At 35.8% G+C, this 14,188-nt stretch overlaps 2 protein-coding genes across 4 annotated transcripts; one reads left to right on the top strand and one right to left on the bottom strand.

Moving 5' to 3' along the window:
- Nucleotides 1-548: 548 nt before the first annotated feature.
- LOC100258554 (putative threonine aspartase) lies at nt 549-7,637 on the top strand. 2 transcript variants are annotated; one of them, XM_002272381.5, is made up of 11 exons: nt 550-768; nt 2,280-2,330; nt 2,831-2,951; nt 3,166-3,250; nt 4,231-4,312; nt 4,466-4,595; nt 4,741-4,907; nt 5,410-5,573; nt 6,463-6,586; nt 6,676-6,780; nt 7,438-7,637. In XM_002272381.5, exons 1-11 carry the CDS (start codon nt 637-639, stop codon nt 7,528-7,530), a joined length of 1,254 nt encoding a protein of 417 aa, XP_002272417.2. In that variant the 5' UTR covers nt 550-636; the 3' UTR covers nt 7,531-7,637. The 2 variants fall into 2 exon arrangements, with proteins under 2 accessions (XP_059599202.1, XP_002272417.2); XM_059743219.1 differs by lacking the exon at nt 7,438-7,637 and having other exon boundaries at nt 549-768; nt 5,410-5,578; nt 6,676-6,786.
- A 742-nt stretch (nt 7,638-8,379) lies between these two features.
- On the bottom strand, nt 8,380-13,298 carry LOC100249948 (bifunctional protein FolD 4, chloroplastic). 2 transcript variants are annotated; one of them, XM_002269188.4, is made up of 6 exons: nt 12,937-13,298; nt 12,759-12,839; nt 10,674-10,999; nt 9,158-9,394; nt 8,850-9,017; nt 8,380-8,705 (listed from the first exon to the last, which is right to left on the bottom strand). In XM_002269188.4, exons 1-6 carry the CDS (start codon nt 13,121-13,123, stop codon nt 8,535-8,537), a joined length of 1,170 nt encoding a protein of 389 aa, XP_002269224.1. In that variant the 5' UTR covers nt 13,124-13,298; the 3' UTR covers nt 8,380-8,534. The 2 variants fall into 2 exon arrangements, with proteins under 2 accessions (XP_002269224.1, XP_010661739.1); XM_010663437.3 differs by lacking the exon at nt 12,759-12,839 and having other exon boundaries at nt 12,937-13,293.
- Between the last annotated feature and the right edge of the window lie 890 nt (nt 13,299-14,188).

Genomic DNA, 14,188 nt, shown 5'->3' with positions numbered 1-14,188 from the left:
TTGATAATATTGGTATAACTTTGATTATAAATATAATCAAATAATTTGTTTATAACTTTTAAAAATATGTAACAAAACAAATCAATAATAATATAAATATGTAAAATTTTATTCTGTATTAATTACTTCAAGTTTAAGATACAAGAATTACCTTCAGAACAATTCGTGTTGATAACATGTTATAAAATAAGGATAAATACAATACAAATCAAAGTAGTATAGATGAAATATATCTTACTTTGATATATAATATAAAAGAAGAAATAAAAATAAATAAAAAAGAGTTGAGAAAATTGAGATAACAAAAAACAGAGAAAATAAGATAAAGTAAGAAATTTCTTTCTTGCTCAGGAATACAGATCACAGGGGATGAGAAACTCTTTTATAGGTTTTTCAGATAGCTTTCATTAATATTCCCATTAATGAAATATTAATGGAAGTCATAAATAATACTTAATTAATATCTATTATAATTAATGTGGTGGGTTCGTTACTTCAGTAATAACAAAAAGTTATTTTTCTTCAAGAAATCCAAACAGAGTCTAAACCCGCCCATTAACCCAAACCTAAACCAGAGCCTTGAGTTTTGCCCTGAGTTACAAACTTACAGTTTCTCTCTCTCTGTAGAAGGCATCAATGGCTGAGCAAAACCCTAGATTCTTCGTGGCAGTTCACGTGGGCGCTGGATATCATGCGCCTTCCAACGAGAAATCTCTCAGGTCTGCGATGAAGCGCGCTTGCCTCGCTGCTGCTTCTATTCTTCGCAAGGTCTTCTTTCAATCTCCCCCTTTTTTTTATCGTTTATCCTATGTTTAATTGCCGAGAAAGTTGTGGAAATTTAATCGAATTTAAGCTTCGAAGCTTACATGGAAAGTGAAAACTCATACTTAACTGTTTAGTGGAGGTATTTGTTTTCTTTTCCTACATTTTCTTAGTAACCAATCTGCATTGTTTCTGTTTGGATTGGGAGAAAACTGAGGAAAGAGATAGAAAAGAAGCGAATTGTTATTTCTCTCTCTCTCTCTCTCTCTCTCTCTCTCTTTTATAGGGAACGATAAATTTATTAATAAGCCCCTAACGAAAGGGCAACACCCATGTAGACAGGACGTGTACTAAGGGGGGTGCAAAGGCAAAAGGAAATGGCACCCCCTATCAACAAGTACGTCAATGAAATTTAACATGGACAAAGTTCCCGCATTGAGAGACCTTCTTGATCAAAGCAAAAGGGCACATATACAAATGATGAAGTTAAATAAAGGGAAGCAATCAACACCCAAACAACCGCTAGACCACTGAAACGGAGAATGAATAAAGATGTCTTGGAAAGATTAAACCGGTCGCTTTAACTTATCAAAGGTCCTTTGGCTTCACTTGTGCTAAATTGTCCAAAACAAACATAGAAGGGTCATTTCTCCATGTTTTACTTCTTTCTTCCCCATAATACTCCATGCTACCCCTATAATACCTCTCCAACTGAAGAAGGATATGGTTGACAGATTTCTCATTTCCTTTACACAAGAAACACCAGCTGGTTAAAAGGCTTCCTCGTCTTCTCAATTGATCCAGCATCAAAATCTTCTCACAAGTTGTCTCCTGTATAGAAAAAACTCACTTTTGCAGTTATCCTCAAACACTATCATTCCTTAGCTAGGCAAATCCTATAGGCCCGTTGTTTTCTTTTTCCCTTTTTGCTTGCCTGTTTTGCAGTATTTGTATATACCATGTGTATTCCGGTGTGTCCTATTTCAGGCTCTTATGATATATTATAAACTGGTCCAAAGTAAGAATTTTACCCCAAACCTCTTCTCAAGCAAAGAAATTCTCTTTTAGGGGCGTCAACAAACCCCAAACCTTTTGCAAGAAAGGTAACATCATTCATCGGCTCCAAAAAACGAATAAAAGATTTAATTGAGAATTACCATCCCTGGAGCCCCTCCAAACAAAACCGTTCTCATAATTTCCTTGTAACCATGTCTCTTGAAGCTTTGAAAAGATAGATTCTATGCTATATAACTTGAAAAGAGAAAAGTTTTGGATTTGAGAAGTTCATTAAATTTGGTCATCTCTCTTCTACTAGCTTGCCTGTTTGGTGCCATATGTTTACACCATGTGTACTTTGTTGTTGCACCATTTGCTTAGACAGCTATTAATATGTATACACTTTTTGCCTATCAGAAAAAGGGGAAAAAAAGGTTCATTAAATTTGGTCATGCTGTTATACCGTGAGTTTATGGATGAATATACCCTTTAATTCATGTGTTTTGTTTGGTTTAATTTAGGGCTCTGGTGGATGTATAGATGCTGTTTCAGCAGCAATTCAAATATTGGAGGTATCTCTCTCCTGCTCTCTCTCCCCGCCTTCCTCCCTGTATCTATATTCTAGGGCTTAAACTCCTTTCTTTGGGAGTAGAATCAATTTGTTATAATATTTGAAAAACTGATTCTAAATATAAATGCCCATGGTTTAAACTAGGTTCAAGATGAACTTTGTTTGCAATGTAAGTTGAATAACCTTTTTGGAAGCTCAAACAAATTTGAATTAGGTTAAATTCATACAAGCTTTAGAACTGATGAATTGAACGAACTCTTGTGAAGGTAAAAAGGAGGTAAACCAGAAAAACATGTTACCTCTTGACCATCAACCTGTTTTCCTGATCTCAGATACCAATAGGATGAGATGTTCCAGTTGCCATTGAAATTATAGTATCTGTTGGAATCCAGTGATTGTCAAGGTTCTCTCCATTCACTTGATGCTCACTTCAGTGCTTTTGTGTCTCCTCTTTTGACTTTGTTTTTTCTTTTGTGTGATCATTAAAATGTTTTATTTAAGGATGACCCAAGCACAAACGCTGGCCGAGGCTCTAATTTGTCCGAAGATGGTCATGTAGAATGCGATGCCAGTATCATGGATGGTGATTCTGGAGCATTTGGGTCTGTTGGAGCTGTGCCAGGTATTCCCAAGGCATAATGTACATAGTTTATCATGAGGAAATCATTTTCTTGCTGGGTTGCTTAAAGGCTTTTGCTTTTGCATCATCGACTATCATTTATGTTGGTTCTTTCTGTTATATAAATATTTTAGCACTTTTTTTTTCATTTTATAAATTTATGTTTTACATTTTCCCTGAAGTTACTAACTAAACCATTTCATTAGTTGTAGACCAGGTGTTCGCAATGCCATCCAAATTGCTACTTTATTGGCCAAGGAACAGATGTTGGGATCCTCCCTGCTTGGTCGAGTACCTCCCATGTAATGATTACTCTCTGCCATGCTTGCCTCTTAAATCTATTGGACAGGAGTACCTTTTTTACTTGAAACATTGCCACAGTATCTTTGTTTTATTTGATTGAGATTTTTTCTTGTATTTCTTGTGTATATAAGCTGTGATTTTATGGCTTTGAATTATTTGTTCCCAACATTGTCCTTTGAGAATCGTAGGTAAGACATGACTTTATATCTGGTCCCTTAAGCATGCTGAGTGCTTTCAACAAAACCCACCTCAAGCAAATCAAAACCATAGGACAAAGATGGCATTCATTGGATAAGTTATGTAGTGTTGCTCTATATTTAAAATTCAAATAAAATGCCCTTTTGATATGAAAGAGGCCAATCATAGTATGATGAAAAAACTATATGTTAGCATCTTGAACTTTATAGGGCCACAAACAAAATGTTTGTGCATGTCTTATGCATTCATTGCACATGTTGAGCTATTTCAAGTAGAACTTACTGAAGTTCCAATGTCAGGATACTCGTGACTGATATGTTGTTTAGGTGGGTTTGATTACTTTTCGGATGTTATATTTTTGCATGCATATTATCATAGAAGTATTGGTTTCTATTTTTCCTTTCACTCTTGGACCACTACAGCATTCATGTCAGTTCCCAATCACCTGGGAGGACCATCTCAAAGTTTGGTAAATTCTTTGGAATTTGTACTAGCATCAACATTGCATCAGAAGTCCCTTCTATTTCTGTTGGTTAGACCTATTTAGGGATATCATAGATGATGTCATCAGTTCTATTTTTAATTTGCTGCACTTGATCTTATTTTGGTGTGAGAGTAGTTTATTTCAAAATTCTGATGCATTAATTTGCTTAGTCTTTTAACATCTGAAGAAAAACTAGTTATGTTATTGAATGGGGACCAAAGACTCCTTTGTCTCCCCTGTTTTTTTTCCCTCTTTTTCATTTTAATTTACACATGGAGCATCTTTTTTGTTTCCCAGCTTCTTAGTTGGTGAAGGTGCTCGCATATGGGCAAAGTCCAAGGGTATTGATCTACCAGCAACTATTAAAGAGGCTGATGAGGTTAAGACTTACTGAAATTTCCATTTAATATAAATCATTATTCTTTTGTTGAATTTAACAATTTTAGAATTCCAAGATGACAAATCTCTTCGCCATAGATTCTTTCTGATATTCTGGGATGGGTTAATCATACATGTTCATATTTGGAAACAGTGGCTGGTGACGGAAAAGGCAAGACTACAATGGCAAAAATATAAAGCAATGCTTGATGATGCCATGGCTAAGAAGAAAATTTCTTCTGTGGAACCCTTTTGTAGTCCTCAGGAGACTGCTGTGTTATCAGGTATTCCATCACTGTTATACGTAGATCATCAATCATTATCTTCATGTGAAGTGATCCATAAATCTAACTTCCCTAGGTGATGAAACTGATCCCTCCATTCATTTGCGCGCTCATGCAATTAATATTGGATGTATTTGTGTTTTAGAATTGGATGCTCAACCTAGTGATTCTTCAAACGGAAATGAAGGTGGCCAGTCATCGGTGCTGAGTGCATTGGAGGATGACTATATTATGGACACTGTTGGGGTTATTTGTGTCGACACTGAAGGACACATAGCATCTGGGGCCTCAAGTGGTGGCATTGCACTGAAGGTGATGAATGTTTCTTATAATCACTTTGAATAAGAGCAAAAAAAATAAATGTTAACACTTGTCATTTTAAGAAGACACCAGTGATTTGGTAAAGTAGATGGCATCTCACATGAGGGTGTTACATGTTTCCCCTACTTGCAACTCTTTATGGTATAAGCCTTAGGATTGTGCTTGTGAGTGTTCAGATGTTTTTCTTGCGTAACCCTCAGATTTGAGATCACCTGGAAAACCTAGAATGTTAATCTCTTGATGCTTTCTTTTTTGGGTCTTAGTATTAATAATAAGCATTTAAGTTTCACCTTCATTCTTAAATGGTTTTTTTTTTTTTAATTTGCAATTTTGATTGACTTGAAAAGTATTCTTTCACTGTTTGCCAGAAATGAGAGCTTATGCACTTTGAACCTGACATTTTGATATAAATAAATTGGCTTCCAGTAATTTAGCTACAACTGCTTTAGCCTTTTTTTTTTTTTGGTTTTTTACCTTTCACTGTTTCTAACAGGTTAGTGGTCGTGTGGGACTGGCAGCAATGTATGGTTCAGGTTGTTGGGCATCTTCCAAAGGTCCCTTTGGGGCTCCATTTATAGTTGGCTGTTGTGCTACTGGTGCAGGAGAAAGTTTAATGAGAGGATTTGCAGCTCGGGAGTGCTGTGTCTCATCATCACTGTATGGTCAGCTTTTGGTTAACCTTTATCAGAAATATGTTGTTTTCTTGATATGGAAAAAGCTTCATTATCAAGTTATAAGTTTTACCTCCAATAACATGGTTCGTGTTATGGAATTCTAGTTTACCAAACATGGGTAATTTGGAATTCTCCATTTTCTTTTTCAAATCTATAAGAGTCTTGAAGTTTTAAGCTTGGAGCAAGGAGGATCTTAGATTCTGCAAAACAGTTCTGCCTTGAATTCTCGGGAAAATTTGAAGCAAAGAAATGGGTGGTTTTTGAGGATTGTAAAGACTATTAGAAGAAACCATAAGTATGGTATCTTATTTTTGAGATTGGACTCAGAAGAGACGATTAGGGGAGTGATTTATATTAGCTTCTTATGCCTCTAGGCCCTCTACTACTGCACATTTTGTTGGGATCTTATTCTTATATTTTATCCAGTACTCTTCTCTATATCAAATTTTATGTAGGGGAAACTTTTTTGTTAAAGCTGAATAGCTTTAGGTTAGGACTTACAAGTTGAAGTCAAGAAACTGTCTTAAATGCCAGAGAAGTTTCTCCCATGGTAAACCTGAAGAGCCACATCTGATCTAATCCGTGTCTTTACAGGTTCACTTAATGTGACTAGTGTAGAAGTGAATTATTTCAATACTATAAATTGACATGATTATAGTTATAAGATTCAGAATAGCAGCTTGTGTCTGCATTCTGAAAAATTGAGGGGAAAAAGGAAGAATAAAGAGAAGAATATTTGCTGATTTTGACGTGTTGCTTTGTTTTAGTTACTTTTATTATTTTGTTTAGTCAAGATATGTGTTAAAGCTGTAAATCTTTAGCCATCTATAACCCCAGTTGGTGATCATGACATGGTTATCTTCCTCACACAGTTCTCAGGCAGGCCCTGCCTCTGCATGCACCAAAGTTTTACGCTCCGTTGTTCAAAACAGCAGTCAACATGGTACTGATAAAAGTGCTGGAATTCTACTTGTGCAAGCTGATGCTCCAATAACAGTGAGCTACCAACCAGATGCTCTCTCTTAGTTTTTCCAAATATATTCTTTGTGTTCTTTTGTCATTTGTTTCTGTATTGATTGCTGTAGGCCCCCCAGAATTCACCAAAGCTGAAAGCTATAGAGATTGCAGCTTCATACTCTTCCTTATCTTTTGGAATAGGTTATTTTGGAAGCTCTATGGAACGGCCCAAGGTATCACAATCGTTGTTCATTTTATGCAATTTAATTTCTAATGGAACAACCACATTCACCTCAAGGCCAAACCTTAGATCCCTATTTTTAATCTCCCTAGTTTGATTTAGATCCTAGTTCCGAGTGTCATTTCTTCTTCAATTGAATGCACATATCATATTAACACCCAGTGGAATAATTATGTCAGACAGTACCTGAATTGGGACCAGCTATCCTTGTCCCAACAAGAACTACATGAACATTATTTTCAAACATACAATATAACAAGCAACTGAAGCATTACACAAATTATACCCATGAACTTTTGAACACAGAATCATAGAGATTATTGAACTCAGTCGTGGCCATGATCAATGGTAGGTTCTCTCCTGCTGAACTGGCCCCCGATGAATTTCCCATCAATACAGAGAGTTGAGATCAGGTTGAGGGGGAATTCACCTGAAAAACCCAGCATAGGACTTCAAGTATATCTAAAATTGATTGAGCTTAACCCAAGAAATTTGAATAGAACATTTTGAGCTGAGTCAAGTTAGATACTCACCAGGTCCTCCGGATTTGTTTTTTTGTTTAATAGCTTCCAAGCATTGTGCTCACATGCTTCTGTTGGTTCTTGAAAATGTGGCACGCATTCTATTTATATGTTGCAATTTCTTTCAGGTTTCAATTCTGAGGAGTACAAAGCAGCAAAGCAGGACTGGAATGGATCATTTTGAAGCACGAATTGATGTCTCTGCTGGGAAATCGTTATAATGGGAATCCCATCTTGAATAAATTTGGATTAGCATTCAAGTTTAAAAGAAAACCTGTACATTGATAATCTTATGTTGGTGACAAAAGAGGTTATTTATTTTGTGGCACTGCCTCTATTCGGCCGTAACCACCTGATGCTATGTTTCTTATTTTGTTTACCGTATAAAATTTAAGAAAATTAAACATAATCAAAATTAGTTATAATTCTATATGTTTTAAAATTATTTAATTTTTATATACATAAATAAAAATGAATGAAAATTTGAAAAAGGTTATATGTAAAATAATTTATTAATTTTAAATCTATTTTATATTTTTTTCTTTCCTCCTATTTTCTGCACTTTCTTTTCTTTTCCTTAAATAAACCTCACACGCATGGCAAGGTTTTGACTCTGCCACAAACAAAATAAGATTTAAGATTGTTTGATGTAGGACAAGAAAATCCTCAGAAGTGGCTTTGCAATCTCCCAAGTGATATAGTGTAATCCCTTGATAGATGAAGGATGCCTTTGGCCTTACACTATCATGTGATGTGAATTGTTATTAGGTATTCCAGGTCTCTCATTTTGGAATAAAATCAGAATCAGAGAAAAATATCAAGCTCTCCCTTGAACAATTTCTAAGATACCTCCGGAGGTCCAACCCTCAACTCCAAGACAAAAAACAAAAAATGAAAATAAAAAACTGGGAGCAGTAGCAATACTTTTGGGGTTGTTCAAGAAAAGAGGACTCTCCTAGTTGGCCCTACTTTAAGGGTCCCTAATCACCAAGCTCCAATTCACACAACTCCCAGGTTTACCAAAGGAAAAACCACCCCAAAGTGCAGATCTTGCAGATGAAAAAACAGGCTGATCTAGAAATTTGTTTTTCTTGATTATTAGCAAGGAACAAGATCCAGGTTGGAATGCATCCTGAGAAACAGTTTGGCTTGAACAAAATAAAAGCATTAGGCTGGGGTACTCTGTTTAAATTAAATAAATTATCCCCAAGGAACTGCAGCTTTGTCACTGGAAGTTGTGCATCCTCTTTGCTGAGCTGAGAGTATTGGACAGGAGCATTGCTATAGTCATTGGACCGACTCCACCAGGAACTGGAGTAACAGCAGAAGCTATCTTGCAGGCCTCCTCATAACAAACATCTCCAACCAACCTATAACCCCGAGGACTTGTTGCGTCCTACACACAATCATATGCAAGAGACCTACTCAATAACTAAGAAATTTGATCTGAAAAAGGAAGCTTGATATTTGGCATATAACCAAGTCATTCCTCCTTTCACTTGAAACAAGTATTATAATCAAGGGGGAAAAATATGCTCACCTCTACCGGATTTATTCCAACATCAATGATTACAGCACCCGGCTTTATCCAGCTACCCCTCACCATGTTTGGTTGTCCTACAGCTGCGATGATGATATCTGCTTGGCTTGTGACCTCCTCGGGGTTCTTGGTTCTGGAATGGACTATACTCACAGTAGCATCTTCTCTCTACCGAAATTAAAACATACAGAGGTTCAATGTTAATAAGGAAAAAAGGGCATATAGCAGCAACAGAAAAAAAAAAGGGTGGGGGGGGAGGGGGGCCAAATAAAAACGGAAACAAAAACACAAAAAACTTGGAGACTTACTAGCAGTAATAGAGCAGCTGGCATCCCAACAATATTGCTTCGGCCAATCACAACAGCCTGCTTTCCTTTGATGTCAATGTTACATCTATGCAATAACTCTATGCACCCTTTTGGCGTACAAGGGACAAACAAGGGCTCTCTGCCTCGCATGGCAAGCCGACCGATGTTCAATGGGTGAAATCCATCCACATCTTTCTCAATGCTAACAGCATTTAAGATGTTCTGCTCATTCATATGCTGCAAAAACCAAACAAAAGCAAGTAAAAACTATATTATGAATCAACTACAAGGAAAAATTCTAGATATTCAAACTAATCCATCATTTTTGAAATACAACCACATCTATTTAAGTCTATTCATCTAATAAGTTTCATGCGGTTCTAAGAACATAATGCACTTCAACATCCCATGGAAATCAAATTTCCCATTAAGTTCATCTATCTTTTTCTGAACAAATACATCACTGTGAATGAACCAGTATCCTCATAAATATAGGTAATAATTTAAAAAGGCAATTCATGATGAAGATTGTCCTATACCCTCAAACTATGGAATCAATAAACCCAAAAAAAAATCTTGAATCATCTCCATCTCCCTATCTAGTAGATTTCTCAAAAAGTGATGGGACCAATGACCTGATGCTCTGTTTCCGCCTGAAAATCAGCTACCCAAGCTTATCTATTTGAAGTAATACCAAGCAAAGATAGGAAAGAGTCCTTAAAGTGGTGAATCTGGTGATTGCCATACCACATACCAAACCTAAATTTTGTTCTAGTACTATCATTAATCATAAGGGTTGTGCAAGATTCAAAATCACCCCAATCCCTTCTGATTGCTTTCCAAAGGCACACCCCAAACTCTTTCCTTCCTTTGAGATCCAACTGCCTTCAACCTCCTTTGAATGACTCTCCTCCACAAATTGTCCTGCTCCTCCACATAATGCCAAAGTCATTTCTCCAATAAAGCCTTGTTAAGCTTAATTAGCCTTCAAATATCCAACCCCCCTTTCTTTTATTTGAACAAATGACTAGCCACCTCAAAAGATGAATCTTCTTCTCTAGAATGTTGCAACCCCTAACACACCCCACCCCCCTTCCCCTTTTAAAAAAAACAAGTAATCTCATTGAATCATTTCCAACCTCATCCTTCTACTTTAGGAATTAAAAAACCAAGATTCATCAAGTGCACAAATGAAATTGACGTTGAAGCATAGTATGAAAAAGAGCCATGCAAACAATTCCAAACAAGAACCACCACCAGATTTAGAATATATTTCTGCAGGTGCCCACTTTTACAAAGAAATTGAATTCTTGTGCTGCCAACAAATTGATAGTTCAAACAGTAATAATCTTCTCATTAAATTATCTTTCACGAGGGTTTCTTTTTCAGGTAACGATATGTTGTAATTTCCTAAGTTCTTTGTAAATACTGGAGCATTTACCAATATAAAAAAACTAGTTATTACTTTTCTCAACAGTTCACTAGTGCAAAAATGATTTTCAGATTCGAAGCATACAGAAGGTAAAGGCAATTGAACAAGGATGCCATGAACTTCAGGATCGTCATTAAAGCCTGAGATGAACTTAAGCACTTCTTCTTCCGTGGAGTCCTCAGGCAAGCACACTTCATAAGACTTGATCCCTACAGATTCACAAGCCTTTTTCTTGTTACGAACGTAAGTTGTAGAATCCTTCCTATCCCCAACCAGAATAACTGCTAGCCCAGGAATGACACCAATTTCATCCTTCATTCTTGATATTTCAGTAGTTATCTCATGTCTTATTTCCTTGGCAATTGATTTCCCATCAATTACCATAGCAGAGGCCTCTGTAGATATTGCAGCTGTGCAAGAGATCAATAAAAAATGATCAAGCAATAGCATTAAAAAAATCCAAGACATAAAGCAAGAACCTAGCATTCAGAGATATCCAAACACAACTAAATTGGTCAGATCCATTGATAATTTAATACTATACAATGCAACATCAAAATGGAAAGAAGCTCATTGCCACGGACTTGAGCCTTAGACAACTCAAGAAACTTGAGCCTTCCCTGCACTTGCTATGCTAAGCAAGCAACATGAAGGCTAGAAATGAACAAATGACGTAACACTTGGAGAGTTTGGAAGAATGGAACTTGTGTTAGAATAGAACACTAGGAGGCTAGAATGGAACAACACGAAACCTTGATGGTTCTCTACAAATCTAAAACACTTTAGATACTACAACACACAATCTATGTACATATTACGCTTATATGCACAAGAGTTCTCAAGAATTCTATAGGATACTCCACAAAAACTCCAATATCTACCATTTGTCTATGAAGATGTGTAGATGCCTCTAGGTTCTTCTAGCAGCTAAAGAGGATCATTGGAACAGGGTGTAACATCATAAGAAGCCACTTACTATATAGTTAAAGAACAAAAAATTTGGCAAAATTAATAAAAAAATTGGTATCAATGCAGTACATCAAATCAAATGTTCATGCAGTGAACCCACTTTACAATATAATAGGATAACCGAAATTTTATGTAATAAAACCACTTCCTATACAGTAGGATAGGAAAGCAGCCTGTTTTCCAGAAGTGGCATGACCAATTCTATATAGTATCGTGAAAATATTAAAAGTAACAGCTTAATCTATGCCATTAGGTTGTCAACAATGTTGTGCAGATGACCAAACTGGTTCAAAGAAACATCTCAGATATTTTCAAACCCTTTTCATGACATTGTCACATAAGCTTATTTGCAACATCATGGGGAGAAACTGGTTTCAGGGCAACACACCCCAGAATGACCTTAACAACTGTCCGCTACCCTTTTCCAATATGGAGGGAGCCATGTTAAGCTCCAATTCAAGCCCTTCCTAAAAATTCACCCCATGAGTTTAGTAGCAATATCACAGGAAGAACTAATTCCAAATCTAGAGTGCCCCAAGACAACTTCTAACTGCACTTTTCTTCAGTACAAAGACAACCCTTATGTTAAATACTCTTTACAAAACCCAGTTTTGGAACTTCAAAGATGGTGGAAACCTGAAATAGTGCTCACATTCACAAGTGACATGAATCCAGAACCAAACAACTGCCAATTCCAATCATAAAACTTAACCAACTGACAGCCACGCAAACTTTACAAGGGTACAAGCTATAGCTCCTCCATCATTTCAATGCTCAGGCCCAGGGTCATCAACTAAGTTTAAAATTTTCAAATGGAAACGATCCAAACAGAAGCAAGTTAATAGAGAATATATGTTCATTCATGGGAAATGAATCAAACAAATTAACACCAACCGCTGCTCAATGTACAAGATAACTTTTCCAATCTAAATTTAGACTCTAAAAGGAACTCTCTGGCACCTAAAGTGACTATTTTGAAACACAATTCTCTAAATTGAGGTCTTTCTTTGTTTCCATAAGTGAAAAAAATACTCTACAAACCCCTTTTTTCTACTCCTTTCTTTTGTAAGAAGGAAGCATTGTTCACCACCATCGACTAATCCGAACGAAACATATTGGCCACGCACTCTACAAAATGCCACAACAGATAACAACACCACCCTACGATAACTAAAACAACAAACCAGTAAAAGCTACAACCTTCAGAAGCGGAAACACTTGCCAAAACTGTAAACGGTCTAAAATGTCTGAAACCCTGTTTGTTTCGAAGAAAAGCATTCCCTGAGAAAAAATAATAATAACAAAAAGAAAATCACAGAAAAGTTATTTCCAGGAAACACTCATGGTGTGAACAAGTATATCGAATAAAGGAAGGTACCTTTAGGAAAGGAGGACGGTGAGTTTGTTATACGAAGGCTGGGGAGCCGGAAACCAGCTACTGGGAGTCCTCGAAGGAGATGTGGTGGGATAGAGGGGAGGCCTCTGCGGGGTCTGAGTCTGCTGAATAGGAAGGTTCGAGTAGGAGCGGAGGTTGAACAGTCTGCGAACGCCATGGAAGATGCCATGTACTCTTCAATTCTCCAGCTAGGGTTAGGGTTTGGGTCTCCTTTTTCTGCTACCTTCTTCCCCGTTCGACTGAAAAGAACGGAGCGCGCTTTACAACTGTTTGGCGGCGAAGTGTGGGCACAGCGCTAAGCGACGTCGTTTTTCTCTGGCGTCAGAGGCAATTTTGATTTGATAATTCCGCATTTATTTATATTAGAAAAAAAGTTTAAAAAAAAAATGCAAAAAAAACAAAAATGGTAACCATAGATAGAAAAGGAATTTGATTGGACTTGCATTTTTTTTTCCTGTTTTTTACTTTTTCATTTTTTCGTAAGTCCTTATTATTGACTCATTGGATAATTCTCCATCCAATCCATTAAAGCAAAATTTGAATTTAAAAGAAGTGAAAAAACAAAAGTAATCATTGCTAACATGAAATTGAATTTTATATTTGGGAATTATATTTTAAATATATTTTTATTAAATCTATTATGATATTTTAATTTTATTAATTAAATAAGTTTTTTTTTACACTTTTTAAAACACACACAAGTGTTATTACTTCTTTAATTTAGGAAGTGTGAGGCCTATACCCAAAAATTGTTTCTTTTAATAATTTTTTGGACTTTTTACATTTATCTGTTTTTAAATATAAAAAAAAACCATTGAAATGATAGTTGTATGCGTAATTTAGATTTGTTGCACTTCAAAATTAATTTTAAATTTACGAGAATACTTCAAATATTCATCTTAATTTTATTGAAGTTATATTTAAAAGAAATAAATTTAATAAATAGTAAATTTTAAAATCATTTTTTAAAAGAGAATTTTAAAATTCAATATTTAACTTTTTAAGTTTTAACAATAAGAAAAATTTAGAAATAATTTTTCAATTAACATATTCAAAAAATATTTTGAATTTTTTTAAATGAGAAAACAAAGTTGTTCAAAATTTATAATTGATTATTACCCTGTTAAAAATGGCATGGAATGTAAATTTGATTTATTAACCAATTTTTGTGAAAACATCAATTCTATTTCCCATTGACCCAATGACCACCTACCCTGCAAAGAACGAGCAATAC

Source organism: Vitis vinifera, chromosome 15, assembly GCF_030704535.1.
Source record: "Vitis vinifera cultivar Pinot Noir 40024 chromosome 15, ASM3070453v1".
Lineage (NCBI taxonomy): Eukaryota > Viridiplantae > Streptophyta > Magnoliopsida > Vitales > Vitaceae > Vitis > Vitis vinifera.
Note: the sequence above shows the minus strand (reverse complement) of the source record. Positions and strands in the feature narration are given on the sequence as shown.